The 16,790-nt window shown below is 42.4% G+C and overlaps 1 protein-coding gene across 4 annotated transcripts in view; it reads left to right on the top strand.

Annotated features, from left to right (window-relative positions):
• Nucleotides 1-16,790, top strand: part of DDR2 (discoidin domain receptor tyrosine kinase 2) — a 154,151-nt gene that overhangs the window by 87,538 nt on the left and 49,823 nt on the right. For all 4 annotated transcript variants that reach the window (XM_042925071.1, XM_042925070.1, XM_042925072.1 and 1 more), the window contains one exon: nucleotides 4,156-4,264. In XM_042925071.1, coding sequence (XP_042781005.1) covers nucleotides 4,183-4,264 — 82 coding nt within the window. In that variant the 5' untranslated portion in view covers nucleotides 4,156-4,182. The remainder of the gene's footprint in view (nucleotides 1-4,155; nucleotides 4,265-16,790) is intronic.

The following is a 16,790-nucleotide window of genomic DNA, read 5'->3' as shown; positions in this document are numbered from 1 at the left end:
GAGTCAAAGTTGGACACTTAACTGACTGAGCCACCCAGGCACCCCTGTTTCACTGATTTTAAGTGCCCCTTTTATAAAATAGTAAGTTCCCATTCATATGAGTCTTTTCTGGGTTGCCTCTTCTCTTCATTGTTCTCCTTATATGTTTCTGTGCCAATCCCATACTCAGAGAGGCCTTTCCTGACCACCTTGCCTGAAATAGCCCGCATTCACTCTCTGTCGCATCACCCCATTTTATTTTCTTCATGACACATACATCTCTTTGGATTTCTTATTTATTTACTTGTCTGCTTGTGCATTACAAGCTCCATGATGACAGCTCCAAGCTGCCTTTTACAGCACGTGGAACAGCACCTAGTAGACACATAGAGAATAGTTACTGAAAAAAACGAATGAAAGAATACTGCTTGGCCAGGGATATTTGCATTTTGAGCTTTATTTTCAAAGATTGAATAAATTGTCAGGGGAATTTGTACTATCAACCAAAGAAATGGATAGGAAAGGGCCTTTCTACCTCCTTGAAGTTCTTCTCTGTATGTTTGTGGGTTCTGTTCACATGTCACATTGCTTAAATCCGGAACCCTCGGAGAAACTCATTCAAAGGTGCAGAATAGGGTGATGTAGGCTTATAATAAGTCTTGGGTACACTTCTGTTTAGGGTGTGGAATTGAGTGTGGCCAGATGTAATCACTGAATATATGGCTCAAGGCAATCATTAATTCCCTCTGCAAATATTTACCCAGCACTCTGGTGGGTGTGCAGAACGCAATGGCGAGTAAAATAAACATCGAGTTTATGGAGGGGATGGGGAAGACCCTACAGCAATGAATATATGATCAGAAACTGGGATCACTTCTATGTAGACAAATAATGAAAAGCTTTCAGAGCATGTAACAAGGAAGAGGGCCAGAGAGGTTTCCACAGAGGAAGTGACCGTTGAACAGAGGGTTGATCTGGACAAAGAGAGCCTGAAGTATCCCGGCAGAGGCCATGAGGCAGAAGCAGGAGAATAGCTTGGGTCTTGTAGGCGAGGCCAGATCAAAGGGGAGTGCAGTATAATGACAGACAAAGACAAAACAAACAGTAACAACAAAACCCATGTGGATGTTGGAGTGATACAAACTCTGGGTTCACGTGAGCACCTGTCAACTGTGTAATCAGATCAGTTTTACTCTCTTCCCGCTCAGTTACCTTGTTGATGAAAAACAACCTCATTGGGTTACTGCGAATATTACATGAGAGCGTCTTTGGCCCACGTTAGATATACACACTGTAGTTACCATACCTCTGAGTTTGTTAATGGTTCTTCTGTGTTCGTTAGCTGCTGACACCCTAATTTGAAGCCAGCAAAGTAGAAATAATCACTTGTTCTGGAGATTCACAGCCTGAAACCCTCAAGTAACAGTTTCCAAAAGGGAAGTCAGTCAGATAGTTTTGAGCGTCTAGTAAGTGCTGTGTAGTTCAGTTGAAAACCATTTTTGAGTGCATGCTTTATACAAAATGGAAAGTATTCTTTTGGAGATACAAGAATGAGCCATTTTGAAGGTAATGACTAAATGGATTTTTTTTATAACTATGCCATGGAGGATCTAATAGAGGCAAAATCAGCGTATGTTTTGGTTAAGGGAATGAGGTATAAGACATTCCTTGTAGAGGGAACTGCTGGGGAGGGTTATAGAGGGGAGAGGTTATGGCCAACAACTCATGAGAAAGGTGCCCCAGGAGAGAATTGTGGGACTCTTCTACCAAAGGAGAGAGTGGTTAGTCAAGGCAGTGCTGACAAGGCTGAGTGGTTGTGCACAAGAAACTTGGGTCTTTGTGGAAGGACATCCTGGACCATGGTCATGGCTAGTGCTAGATTATAGCTATGACCAATGTCTCCAAGATCTGCCCATGTCTTCCTTTCTCTGGGCATATTAGTTTGGGGACTCCTTTATGAAAACACAGTGTTTCTGCTGCTGGCAGTGACTACGCACACTGAGACACATATTTTACCCCATCCAAATCAATTCCATGAAACCACGCTTATCACCATTTTGTGGTCTGTGGATCACCCACCCCTGACCCCCACCAGAAGGCCACTTTAGTCTTTTGTCCTTGATTCGTTTTGGCTTCATCCTCTTCAACTCTTCAAGCATTTGAATATCTGCCTTTCCTTCCCTCTTTCTTTCTTTCTTTCTTTCTTTCTTTCTTTCTTTCTTTCTTCCTTCCTTCCTTCCTTTCTTTCTTTCTTTCTTTCTTTCTTTCTTTCTTTCTCTCTCTTCCTTCCTTCCTTCCTTCCTTCCTTCCTTCCTTCCTTCCTTTCTTTTCCTACTTGTTTATTGAGGAGGGCAGGTGAGAGTTCTATCACCTAGAAAACATCATAGAAAGTTTCTGCTTCCTCAACAGGTGTCTTGGCTATGTTCCCCCTTTATTTACTCCATTCCCATTATAGCCCATTAAAATCCTACTCATCATTCAAGAGCCTGATCAGGTCAGATTTCTCCATGAAGCCTTCTGTAATCACCCCAGCTTAATGGGATTTTGTCTTCCTTTGTAATTATGTATTGCATATTATTTATAACAATGGGTCCATTGTTGGTTTGGTTGATGATTAGTGTTACCTGGCAGAACCTTTTTAGTACAATTTTTATTCTAGAACAATTTCATACTTGCAGAGTCAATGCAAAGATAGTACATAGAATTCCTATTTACCCAATACCCAGTTTCCCCTATTATTAACATCCTACATTAGTACAGTAGCTTTGTCATAGTTAATGAACCAATGTTGATACATTATAATGAACTAAAGTCTATCCTTCATTCAGATTTCCTCAGTTTTCCCCTATGTCCTTTATCTATTCCAGGATCATCATCCAGGATGCCACTTTACAGTTAGTTGTCGTGCCTCCTTAGGCTCCCTTAGCTGTGACAGTTTCTTAGACTTTCTTGTCTTTTGTGATCTTGATAGCTTAGAGGATTATTCAATAGGAATTTTGTAGAATGTCCCTAAAATGGGACTGAACTGATGTTTTTCTCATGATTAGTCTGAGGTAATGAGTTTTTAGGAGGAAGACCACAGAGGCTATCCTGTGCCATTCTCATCATATCATATCCAGGGTATATATTAACAGTATGACTTATCAAAGGTGATGTTAATGTCCGTCACCTGGCTTGAGGTAGCATTTGTCAAGTTCCTCTACTGAAAAACTACTTCCTCCATTTCCATACTGGACTATTTGGGAGAAGGTCACTGTGTGCAGTTCACCCTAAGGGGAGGGATTATGTGCCACCCCCTTAAAAGCAGAGTATCTACATAAATTATTTAGAATTCTTTTGAATGGGAAGATTTTCTGTTCTCCCCCTTTTGCTTATTCAGTCATTTATTTATATCAACATGGACTTGTAGATATTTATTTTATTCCTTGGGTTGTAGTCCAATATTACTTTATTTATTCTGTTGCTCAAATTCTTCCAGCTTTGACCACTGAGAACTCTTTCAGTTGGTTCCTGTGTCCTGTTGATATATCCCCATCACTTGGGGGGATGTATACTTTCTTGATTTCTGCCACTAAAAGATTCTCCAGGCTCATATTGTATATATCCTGACCCAGGCCTGGGATCAGCCACTTCTCCAAGGAACTCTGACTCCTTTTATTGGAGAATGGTATTAAAAACCAAGATCTGGGCACTAGGCATACTTGTTGCTATTGTGGTGTTTGGCTTTTAGGCCCTCTCAGCTTATACAGCAAAGAGATGCATGTGTATATACTAACCTGTATATATGTATGTATCTGTAAATATTCCCCATATATATATTTTTTTCTTGGTTTAATATTGGAATCAACATCAAAATTGTGAGGACTTCATAAATGTAAGTTTTAGATTATCACCGTTCACAATGTGGGTAAGTATTAATCTTAGTAAAACTTTGTTACTTGCCTATAGTTTTGGTAATTGTAATTTCATGATCTGAGTTTGGAAATTCTTACATTATGTGATTATTGAATGTCCCACAAGACTCTCCAAGTCTGTGACTTGAAGTCCTAAATATAGAAATAAAGGCTGTAAGAACCCAAACATAATAGTACAAATTGTATCCATTCATTTTGATAGTATCTGTCTCACTCCTCTCCTCTCCTCTTTCTCGTTTGCTTGCATTTTGGTGGGCTGCAGGCTCCAGTTCCGACACCATCTTCTGAGATGACTTCGATTCCCAGAATACCCTTGATGCTACTCCTGCTGCTGTCCATCTTGAGTTCTGCAAAAGCTCAGGTTAATCCAGGTAACACGGCCATTGCTCAGCCACATGCTAGAAGACCAGCCGAACACTCAAGTCCATCAATGTTCATCTTGGCAAAGGCCCTGCCAAGGGTATCCAAAGGGTCATCTTTTCCCCTTATTCCTTCCTTCCTTCCTCCCTCCCTCCCTCCCCTCCTTTCTTCCTTCCTTCCTTCCTTCCTTCCTCCCTCCCTCCCTTCCTTCCTTCCTTCCTTCCTCCCTCCCTCCCTCCCTCCCTTTCCTTCCTCCCTCCCTCTCTTCTTCCCTCCTTCTCCTTCTTCCTTCCTTCCTTCCTTCCTTCCTTCCTTCCTTCCTTCCTTCCCTTTCATGATGAAACTTGTCTAAAGCAGAAACAGAAACTAATATCCTCTGTCTATATAACATCTTGGCTGTTGTGAAAGGGCTCTTGATATAAACTAGAGTGAAGTAAATGGGAATTTTAAAAAATGGGAGGTGGAAGAAGCATTTGTTTACTTCTGCATCTTCTTGGAAACAGGAAAGAATTTTTAGATGACTTGGAGAACTTCCACAGGTTGGGTTTCCAGTTATTTTTGGCTGGTTTAGGCCTATGTTTTACTTGGATGTCATGTTGTGCTTCTGGGACCCTGGTCTTATGGGATCTCAGGCAGTCTTTCTTTCCTATCAGGTGTGGCCATACTCAAATATAGATGTGTCCAGAGAAATCTTTTAGTTTTCCCCAACTTTTTAAAACAATTGTATGTGTGTCTCTCTATATATATATTTTATTTTATTTTTATTTTTTTAATTAATTAATTACTTAATTTTTAAATTTACATCCAAGTTAGTTAGCACATAGTACAACAGTGATTTCAGGAGTAGATTCCTTAATGCCCCTTACCCATTTAGCCCATCCCCCCTCCCACACCCCCTCCAGCAACCCTCTGTTTATTCTCCATATTTAAGAGTCTCTTCTGTTTTGTCCCCCTCCCTGTTTTTATATTATCTTTGCTTCCCTTCCCTTCTGTTCATCTATTTTGTATCTTAAATTCCTCCATATGAGTGTATCTTAAATTCCATCATATGAGTGAAGTCATATGATATTTGTCTTTCTCTGACTAATTCACTTAGCATAATGCCCTCCGGTTCCATCCATGTGGTTGCAAATGGCAAGATTTCATTCTTTTTGATTGCCGAGTAATACTCCATTGTATCTATAAGCCACACCTTCTTTATCCATTCATCCATCAATGGATGTTTGGGATGTTTCCATACTTTGGCTATTGTTGATAGCGCTGCTATAAACATTGGGGAAAATTGCATGTATATTTTAACTTTAAATTGAAGTACACAATTTTATCACTTGTCTATTACCGGAGTAATGCCTCTTAACAACTTACGTAAAGTTGGTGATCCAGTCTGGGCTTGGTTGAAGTATTCTTCTGATCTCTGGTTTCATGCACCTATCTGGGAGTCAGCTGGTTATTGGTTCATCTAGGATGGCCTTGGCTCTGACGACTGGGCAGCTTGGCTGTTCTCTCCTCTAGCAGACTAGCATGGATATGTTTTAATGGAAATTGCACAGGAGCAAGAGCAGAAGCAGAAATGTGCAGCATTTTCCAAGCCAATGCTTTAGTCACATTCGCTGAGATCTTATTGGCCAAAGCAAGTCACATGGCCAAGCCCTGAGTCAGAGTGGGATGGCATAAAAAAATCACATGGGGATGGCCTGAATACAGGGAAGGGTAAAGGATTGGAGTCATTTTTTTTTCCATGTTGGCACAAATATAAATATAAGAAAGTATACATATATCCTTATACTTAGTATAAGTGCTCAATGTGATGAATTTTACAAACTGAATACATCCATCTAAGCAGCATCCAGATTAAGAAACAGAGGTTTAGCAGATTTCAGTAGCTCTCCTCATGCTCCTTTTCAGTCACTTCTTCTCACCCTCACTCCAAGGGTAATCATTATCCTGCTTTATAACAATATAGATTAATTTTGCCTGTTTTTATACTTTATATAAATGGAAGCAGATGATGCATAAATACTATTTCGTATCTGGCTTCTTTCATTCAATATTTTGTTCATGATACTCATCCACCCTTCTGCATGCAGTTGGCAACTGTTTGTTTTCATTGTTGTGTGATATTACTTCGTTTGAATATTTTATTTATCCAGTCTACTGTGGATGGGAATTTGGATTGTTTCCAGTTTGGGCCCATCACGAATAAATCTGCTATAATCATTCTTGTAAAGGTCTTTTGGTAGAAGTGTGTATTCAGCTTTTTGGGGGCATATACCTGGAAGTGGAGTTACTGAGTTATATGTTACATACAGTATGTTTTTCTACACATTACCAGAGTTTTCCAAAGAGATTTTACCAATTTGCCCATCCCACGGTAATGTATGAAAGTTCTGCTGCTCCGTGTTGTATATGGATTTTTGAGGACATTTTTCTTTTGTCCTCTTCATATAGCATGAGGGTACATTGTGAAAATCCTCACCCTCTTCTCCTAACTAGAATTCTGTCTCTGTGGGATATTCTTTATACCTGAAAAGGAAATATAATCAAAACACCTTAAAATCAAGGATTTCTTGTTTTAATAAACCCAGCGCCTTATTACTTTCTTGTAATAAGCTTAGTTGGTTCACCTCAGATCTGAACTTGAACACCGTTCCTTCATTTCTCTCCTCTGTATTCCTCCCACCCCGTTGAAGTGTGGTTGCTTCCTGCTACATTGAACAAGCAAATGGTCATCTCCCTGATTTGGTCTCCAAGGAAGGGTCACTATGTGTGCACAGAATGGTAGCGTGTTTTCGTTCCAGGCACATTCACAGAGACTAGGATGATATGAGGACATTTTGATGAATGAACCAAAAGAGCTAGTGTTCTGTGTTCGAGAGCATTGTTATAGCCCTGTGGCAGGGAATGAGCTGTGTGAAGACAGAAAGCAGTTATCATTAAAACATTTTCCCCATATTCCTGGTGCCAACCATTTCTATTGGCTCTTTTTTTTTTAAGTTTTTTTATTTATTTTGGGAGAGAGAGAGAGAACCAGAGAGAAAGGGAGAGAGAGAGAGAGAGAGAGAGAGAGAATCCCAAGCATGCTCCACACCATCAGCGCAGAGCCCTACGCAGGGTTTGGACTCGTGAACTGTGAGATCATGACCTAAGCCGAAATCAAAAGTCAGAGACTTAACCAACTGAGCCACCCAAGTGACCCTTCTGTTGCCTCTTTCTCCCAGGGAGAAAGGAAGAAATGTCTTGACTTGCAAAGATCTTTATAGAACATAGAATATTTGAGGTATGTTGAAGAACTAATCCTTCTCTCTACCATTTCTTCTGTTTTACCAAGTTAAGCTAGAGACCAGCAACGAGAAACGGTAATCAGTGTTAAAGGATCGAGGCACAAATCTTGGGGTCTGTGGAGTCCTAGGGCCTGCACACTGATGAATGTAGAGTAGATACATAATAAACGCATGTTGATTTATGGATGACTTTTCAGAAGTCCTTATTGGTTTCTACTGAAAGACGAAAATTCTTGGCCAGGTAGGTTTTCCCCACAGGTTGGTCCCATGGTATAAATAGATGCCATCTTGGATGTAAGTCGGGAGAACTGGGTTGTAAACAGATCTTAAAATATCGACACATATTTTAATAGAGTATTTGATATAAAATGTTGGCTGGCAAATAGCAACTGGGCTAAACATTAAATTTAATTAATATAAAGTCTACAACCAACTCATTAGTTTAAGCCCGTTGTGGAGATTTCATCATGGCTGCTGGTGTCACGCCATGGAGGCTCCCGGGTAGTACTTTACGTAAGACCTATAGGTAGTAGGTCATGACATGATGGCAGGGAGGCCGTTGGCCCACTGCCCTAAAGCACCAGAGCTTTGACAGTGGCAGCCAAGCAGGTAGGGAGAAAGGTAGTAATAGTGGCATTTCCAGTAATGGCAGGCTTCAAGGTGGCGTTGTCACTGGGGGCTGCAGTGTAGGCTCTACGGGTCCACCCAGGAAATACTGACACGCAGGAGTATGTACACAGTTCTGAAGTGTGGACAGCATGCCTCGCCAGCTTCCCATTGTAACCGTGCACCAGGGACAGGGACCGGATGACTGTCGATTCAATGGAAGTTCATTGGAAGAGGTTGAGGCAGTTTCCTCTGTCACAATCATGGCTCAGGAGATCAGTTAGCTAGTCTCCATCAAACAATCATACCAACAATTTGTGAAAAACATTTCTACAAATCAACAAATGATGTGGACATTGTTAGAATATTCTGCCGAATGATTTGCAGTTTACTTAGAAAATAGTATTTAACTCATTGGGCTGCCCAGGTGGCTTAATCGGTTGAATATCTGACGCTTGATTTTGGCTCAGGTCATGAGCCCAGGGTCGTGGGATCGAGCCTGCATTGGGCTCCATGCTGGGTGTGGAGCCTGCTTAACATTCTCTCTCTCCCTTTCCCTCTGCCCCTCCCCTGCTCATGCTCTCTCTCAAATAAAAGAAAAAAGAAAGACAAGAAAATAGTATTTAACTCACTTAGAAAGTGATTCTGAGGAAAAACCTGGTTATGATCCTGGCTTGGTCTTTAATTAGTTATGTGACATTACACCTGCCATTGTATTTCTCTTCGTATTTCCTTAATCCTTTCACCTGTAGTAAGGTGATGTTGGATTAGGTGATCTGTGAGAGCCTTTCTGTCACAAACTTACTGTGATTTTATGGTGTGGGAGCTTTACCACCTATACTGGAAGATATGGATGGGCTTTGGACTTGGAAGCAGGGTCTCTGATCTTGCATGGCTGTTCTTTGTAAGAAAATCCACTTGTCCCCAGGTCCCTGGCACTTCTCAGGCTTGGGGTTCTAAAATCTGAACTTTGGAAGAACCTCGCCTTTGAGGTTAAGCACAAAGAAGATAGCTGATATATACATATATATATCAGTGTGTATACACACACACACATGCACACACACACACGTACCCTAAAATGCCCCCTAGTGACAGGTTGGGTACACAAAGCCTGCCCCAGCCTAATCTGTAGGAGTTTCATAGTACAAGAAGCTTTTTGTTGGGCAATTTTTTTCCTCTGGAGGTGGGTCTAAGAAGAAGCCTTTCAGGAAGAAGAAATAGCATGTATGCAATGGCCAGAAGGGACGGGGAGGAACATGGGGGGCTGCCTGGTGGAGGGTGCTGAGTGAGAGACCCAAAGGGGCAGCCTTTTCATCCTCTTGTAGATCCTTGGGTGGGGCGACTGGACTTAACAGGAGAGCCTGAGAGTACCTCCAGGACAAAGGGACATCTCTAGACGCCACAATGAAGTATAAGAATAGTCTGGGTTATAACAGCGGTTTGATCACCTGGCCAGGTTAGACGCCTCCAGGCTTCTCCTTCAGTGGTCAGTCAGGGCCCAGAATCTTCGGGATTTCGAGGGAGGAGGACGAGTAGAAGTGACCTGATTATCCTGGACACCAAGCCCAGGGGTCTGAGGTCCGGAAGACTCAGCCAACCAACCAGACAGTTGCTGTCTGTGAGGAGCACAAAGGCAGTTGGCCCCACCCTCTGACTTGGCCTGTGAGAAGTGCTTTTACCTGGAAGAGGGAGAAACAGCTCTTTTCCCTAACAGGCAACCCAGGCATTCAGGATGCACAGGACAGAGCCAGGGCAGGGCAGTGTTGGGGCTTCCTGTTTCCGTTCCGCATTCTCCCTTCATAGGAGGCAGGAAGCTTACTAGCAATTCAGAACCCTGGGGTGGGGGAGTCCTCCTTTGGTGTCTAGAATGTTCCTACTTTCGGGGGAGGGACAAAGACATTAAAGGGTTGGGATTCTGAGAGGAGGAATTTCTTCTCCTATAGACTCCTGTAGTTTTAGGTTCATCACTGTGGTTTTGTTGTTTCCAGCATCAATCCTACACCCCAGTGAGTTCTTTGGACCTAGGCAACTAGCGTCCTGGGCTATTTGAGTTGCAATGAACCTTAACGATATCCAAGTCCCTCTTCCCCATTTTACAGGTAAAGGAAGTGATGTCAAAGGGAGTGAGAGGTTTGTCCACGAGCACACATCTAGCGAATGGTAAAACAGGAGCCCACGACTCCCGTCTCCCAGCTCCAAGGTCATTCCACCAAAACCACTCAGCCCCTCAGGGAGCCAGTGAGGAAATGACCTTTCTCCAATAATCATGTAATAGCTGGGCAGCCTGATGGCTACTTTTCTGTGACCATCAGTGTGCATTTAAGGGGGTGACAGGTAATTGGGGTTTGAGGGATGGCCTGAGGCGAAGGAATAGAAAAGACTCAGAGGATCATGCAGAGCTCGCTCTGGGAAACTTGGTCTCATTAGCATGCCCAGTAAGCAAGGGTCTAGAAGCCCTTTGGTACTGACTCAGCCTCGCAAAGATACCAAAGCTCCAGAGATACCCTGGTTCCCTTCTGCACAGCGTTCTCCCCTTCTCCTCACCCCCTTGTCTACCGCCAAAGCTGATACATGTAACTTTACTCACACACATTTCCAAATTGGAAAATCCTGGGCTCTCATCCTTCATGTCCCCAGAGATGTGTGAGAAGGTTTGTGGGGCTTCATCTAATGAGAATGTGGCACTGGTTTCAGATTTCTGAAACCAGACCCGAGATGCTAGGGCTCTGTGTGTGTGTGTGTGTGTGTGTGTGTGTGTGTGTGTGTGTGTGTGAGAGAGAGAGAGAGAGAGAGAGAGAGACAGAGACAGAGACAGAGACAGAGAGAGATTGCTTCTTTGCTTTATTCAGACTGAGCAGGGCCCTCAGAGGGAGATAAAAAGGCTGCGAAGGGACCTCCCTGCTTGAATTTCTCTTAAGCAAGCAATGCCTGATGCTGCCCAGATTGGCTCTTTCTTGCTTATATGTTTGTCGAGTCTAGCCTGAGGGTGGCCTTTGGTATCCTTCCTGCCAGTAAAAGGATCTTTCTCTGGGGACAACCGAAGCTCATCTGCCCCTTAAACACCCTCTGTTGTGCCAAATAGGGAAAAAGAGAATGCAGAGTTCAAAGGGGAATACCAACTAACACTCAACCAGCACTTAATATATTCCTGGTGCCATTCGAAGTGGGCGTCAGCAAATTTAATCTTTGCAGTAATCTTATGAAGTAGGTAGTATTGTCTTTCCAGCTTCACAGGAGAAACTGAGGCCCAGAAACCTTAGGTAACTCACTCAAGGTTGCAGAGCTAGCTAAGTGGCAGAGCTAAGAGGCGCTCTTGACCAGCAAGCGTGCTCTTGACCTCTGTGCTCCTGGATTGTCAGACACACTGGATGCTCACGTACTACCCAACCAGGTCAGCTCCCCAGGGTCTGAGTGGTTGAAATACTGAAGGTATGAATGTGGGCCAGACATGGAGGAATTTGCCAGGCTAGGTGGAAAGAGGAAAGGAGAGCATTTGAGCTAAGAAAAGGCTCAGAGGCACAAATAGGAAAGTAAGAGTGTGGAGATGGTTGTCACTGAGGGGTCATGAGGGCAACAGTGAGGTTAGGGTCGTACCAGAAACAGGAGCCACCTAACTTTGGGATCCCCAGTATGTGACAGGTACTTTCCGATCAAAGGCTTTGTCCTCACCCAGTGATAACAAAATGGGATGCCATGTCCTTCCTCCCAGGTTGTGAGTTCTTTCCACTGCCTCCCCCCCCCCCCCACAGTTAGATTCCTTATTTTACTTTTTTAATAAATTTAAATCGCCTTCACCCATTTTTTCCACCCTCTACCCCCTGCCTCAGGTAACCACCGGTCTGTTCTCTGTATCTGTGAGCTTTAAAAAAAAAAAAAAATTTAATGTTTTTCTTCATTTTTGAGAGAGAGAGACAGAGCGTGAGTGGGGGAGGGACAGAGAGAGAGGGAGACACAGAATCCGAAGCAGGTTCCAGGCTCCGAGGTGTCAACACAGAGCCCGTTTGAGCCATGAGGTCATGACCTGAGCCAAAGTCAGACACTTAACGGACTGAATCACCCAAGCGTCCCTTATATATATATTTTTAGATCTCACATATAAGAGAGATCTCCGTCTGACTTATTTCAGTTAGTGTAATGCCCTCAGGTTTTATTCGTTGTCACAAATGGCAGGATTTCCTTTTTTCTCATGACCGATATTCCACTGTATACATATACCGCAATTTCCTTATCCATCCATCCACTGGTGGACACTTTGGTTGTTTCTGTATCTTGCCTATTGTAAATAATGCTGCAGTAAACGGGTGTGTGTGTGTGTGTGTGTGTGTGTGTGTGTGTGCACATATCTTTTTGAGTTAGTATTTCATTTTCTTCAGATGAACACCCAAAAGTGGGACTGCTGGGTCACATGGCAGTTCTATTTTTAATGTCTTGTAGAGACTCCACACTGTCTTCCCTAAGTGCAGAAGGATCTCTTTTTCTCCACAGCCTTGCCGACACTTATTATCTCTTGCCTTTTTGACAGTAGCCATTTTAAGAGGTTTGAGGCGATATCTCATCGTTGTGATGTGCCTTGCCCTGATGATGAGTGATGCTGAACCTTTTTTTTCATGTACCTGCCGATCACCTGTATGTCTGCTTTGGAAAATGCCTGTTCGCATCTTCTGCCTATTTTTTAATTGGACCATTTGGTTTTGTGCTATTGAGTTGTAGGAGTTCTGTATATCTTTTGGATATTAGTCCCTTATCAGATACATGATTTGCAAATATTTTCTCCCATTCAGTGGGTTGCCTTTTTATTTGTTGGTGGTTTCCTTTGCTGTGCACAAGCTTTTTAGTATGATGCATTCCCGCTTTTTTATGTTTTTCTTTTGTTGCTTTTGGTTATGGTGTCAGATTCAAAAAATCATTGCCAAAAGCCATGTCAGGAGGCTTACTGCCTATGTTTTCTTCTAGGAGTTCTATGGTTTCAGGTCTCCCATTCATGTCTTTAATTGATTTTGAATTAATTTTTGTGCATGGTATAAGATAGTGGTCAGGTTTCATTCTTTTGCATGTGGCTGTCCCATTTTCCCAGCACCATTTATTGAAGAGATAGTCCTTTTCCCATTGTGTGTTCTCGGCTCCTTTGTCATAAATTAACTGACCATGTACGTGTAGATTTATTTCTAGGGTCTCTATTTTGTATGCCAATACCATACTGTTTTAATTACTATAGCTTTGTCATATATCTAGTAATTGGGGGACCTGATGCCTCCAGCTTTGTTCTTCTTTCTCAAGATTGGTTTGGCTATTCAGAATTTTTTGTGGTTCCATACCAATTTTAGGATTATTCGTTCTATCTCTATCATTTGTTTAGGATTATTAGAAAAACGCCATTGGAATTTGGATCGAGCTTGCTTTGGCTCTGTAGATTCTTTGGATAATATGGACATTTTAACAATATTGATTCTTTCATCCATCAGCATGGAATAGGTTTCTATTTATTTGTATCTTCTTTGGTTTCTTGTATTAATGTTTTGTGCTTTTCGATATGCAGGTCTTTCACCTCCTCGGTGAAAGGAGGAGGAAAATTCCTGGGTATTTTATTATTTTTATGCAATTATAAAAACGGGATTTTTTTTAAATTTCTCTTTCTGATACTTCATTATCAGCGTATAGAAATGCAACCGTTTTTTTTTGCGTATTGATTTTACATCCCATAACCAGGATGCAGGGTGTCCTTTTGCTATCATATTTCAGCAAATCTGAGACGAAGATGTTCCAAGAAATTAGACAGGCAGTAAGCCTTCCCGGGTCCTCTGTCCGAATCGGTGGTTCTTCTTGACCCTGAGGTCTCATTATAGCGTGGAGAGTGAGTGCAGACATACCGTGTGATGCCAATGTGGTTTGGTGAAGAGACCTGGTGATGGAAATAAAGAGACCTCAAGCCTCTTTCCACTTCTGTCACTATCTAGCTTTGTGACTTTAGGTAAAGCTCCATATCTCACTTTGCTCACTGACACAACGGGGGGAAATGAACTCTGCCCTCTGCACCTCACGTGGCTACAATAGGGGGACCAAATGAGATAACAGAAGTCAGTGGGCTTTCGAAAGTGATATGCAAATATTGAGGGTTGTGATTTGTTCCTTTTGGAAGAAGAGAAAAATAAAATAAACCAAATACCATAAAACAATGGTTTCTATGTAGCAGACGGTGGGGGAGGAAAGAGAAAAAGAGTTCATTAGTGACCATTATGGTCCCTTGTGGTCTCCAAGAGAGACTCAAGTTACCTTTGGGAAGTGGGGGCTTCTAACAACCCTGAACTCTGGCCATCCTGACTCCAAGGGGACGCAGGGCCCTGTGCCCAGGCGAGCTTATCCATGGCAGTATATTTTTCTGAGGAGAACAGTGTGATTGTTGGCTTAGCTTTTGGTCCTAGCCAGCAGGCCTCTGAAGAGCATGGATGTGGCAAGATAGGCCTCCCAGAATTTTTCGTGGTTTGGACACATACACAGTGAAGTAAAGTAAAAGTTAAGACATTCAAAACAGTGAGGTTTTTGGGGGGGCTTAAGTAGGAGGTGATGAGTTGTTAAAAAATATGCAACTTTTCCCCCCTGCTGCACAGACATTTATGACTTTGGTCTTTGTCTTATTTTGTGTGGCAGTGATCTCTTGTGTATTCATGGCCAATACCTATGACAGTACCTGGCTTATATAGACAATTGATAAGTGCCTGAAGAATAAGGAGAAGACAAGAAGGAAGGGAGTCAAGGGCCTCCCAGGCTTCTCTGTATTTTTCTTCAAAAAAAGCATCTAAATTATGCCATTTGAGGTTTGGTCTCACAAAGATGTTAGGAAGCCGAGAAAGAGTTCATAAGAATATCAACCCTTTGGGGGCGCCTGGGTGGCTCAGTGGGTTGCATGTCCAACTTCGGCTCAGGTCACGATCTCGCAGTCCATGGGTTCGAGTCCCGCGTCGGACTCTGTGCTGACAGCTCAGAGCCTGGAGCCTGCTTCCGATTCTGTGTCTCCCTCTCTCTCTCTCTGCCCCTCCCCTGCTTGTGCTCTGTCTCTCTCAAAAAAAAGCCCAACCATGAAGTGTATTTTCTCTATATATACAAGCATAGCTAACAAGAAATGATTCATCCTGGCACAGGAGGAACCCCGGCTATGGGGAGAAGAGGGGAGGGGGTGGGTAAGTCCACCTTTGGAAAGCTATAATTTTAATTTATTTGCTTTTAGTAGGTTAGACCAATATTCAGGACTCTGTAGTAGCTTTCTTACTGAGAAACTCGCTCAGCTGTGATTGATAACTATGCATTTGGCAAATGTGCAGAGTGAGAAAGATGCTGCTGGCTACAGCGATCACCTGTCTCTTCCAGAAGCTCTGGGGTTTTGCCCCATAGCGAAGCTTCTCTACCTGTGCAAAGCCCAGAGCCAGCCCCGTGCCCCTGCTCCAAACTGAGGAACGGCTGAAAGGGGCTGCAGGAGGTATATCCCCTCTCAGATTCTCCCTTCTTTGAAGTTCTAGTCCCCTGTTCTAACGATCTGTTCGGAGAAAAAAACTTCTATTTGGGTGTTTTGCCCGTTTTTAACTTTTTTTTAAACCTCAGAGCAGTCAGATGCTTTCAAATAGATGATTTATAAGTTTTATCTGCATCTTTCAAATGCAGGGGGGAGCACTGGTTACTGTAAGCTACTCCATCCCACCTGGAAACAGAAATAGAAAGTTAACTTTTACCTTATTGCCAGATTATGTTAACTGATGGTGTCTTGCTTTTTGAATTGGCTAGTGGGAAGCTCAGAGCCAAATGTGAGGCCTATCACCAGCAAAGGTATATAGACCCACATGCAGTATCTTTTGGATATCAACCTTAGCTCTTTAGCTTATCCTTTTTTTCCCTATTCTCTTTCCCCTGAACATACATACGTTTATTCATTTATTAATTATTTTATACCATTTGGGAAGCCAATTCCAATCTCTGTTTTAGAATGAGTCAGGGTAAAAATAGTTAAAATATAAATAACATCTATAAATAACATCTATCCGGTTTTAAGCATTATTCTGCCTTAAATTTTTTTTTTTTACATTTATTTATTTTTGAGAGACAGAGCACAAGTTGGGGGAGGGGCAGAGAGAGAAGGGGACACAGAATCCGAAGCAGGCTCCAGGCTCTGAGCCATCAGCACAGAGCCCGATGTGGGGCTCGAACTCACAAACCATAAAATCAGGACCTGAGCCGAAGTCGGACACTTAACCGACTGAGCCACCCAGGCGCCCCAAGCATTATTCTGCTTTAAACATCACTAAGTACTTGATATATATTAACTCATGCTTCCTGATAGCATTCTTATAAACAAATACTATTATTACCATTAAGCTGAGAGGCTGAAAGTTAAGTAACCTTCCCAAGACCATAAAACCTCCACATTGCTTTAGAAAGAGTGAATGTAACATTTAAAACAAATAATCCTCTCTCTTCCTCCTTCTGAGTGTCCTATCTGGAGCCCTATTATATTTCATGAAGCATGCTAAATTCTTTGTATTCATTATGTTAAATCTCCACAACAGCCCTCTTGGCAATACTGTTAAAGATGAGGAAATTCAGGTTCAGAGAGCTTTACTAACTTGTCTTGAAGTCCCATGATTTGGAAGTGGCAGAATCC

The sequence above is a fragment of the Panthera leo genome, chromosome F3 (genome assembly GCF_018350215.1).
Source record: "Panthera leo isolate Ple1 chromosome F3, P.leo_Ple1_pat1.1, whole genome shotgun sequence".
Lineage (NCBI taxonomy): Eukaryota > Metazoa > Chordata > Mammalia > Carnivora > Felidae > Panthera > Panthera leo.
The sequence above is the reverse complement of the archived record's forward strand: the minus strand, read 5'-3'. Positions and strand labels throughout refer to the sequence as shown.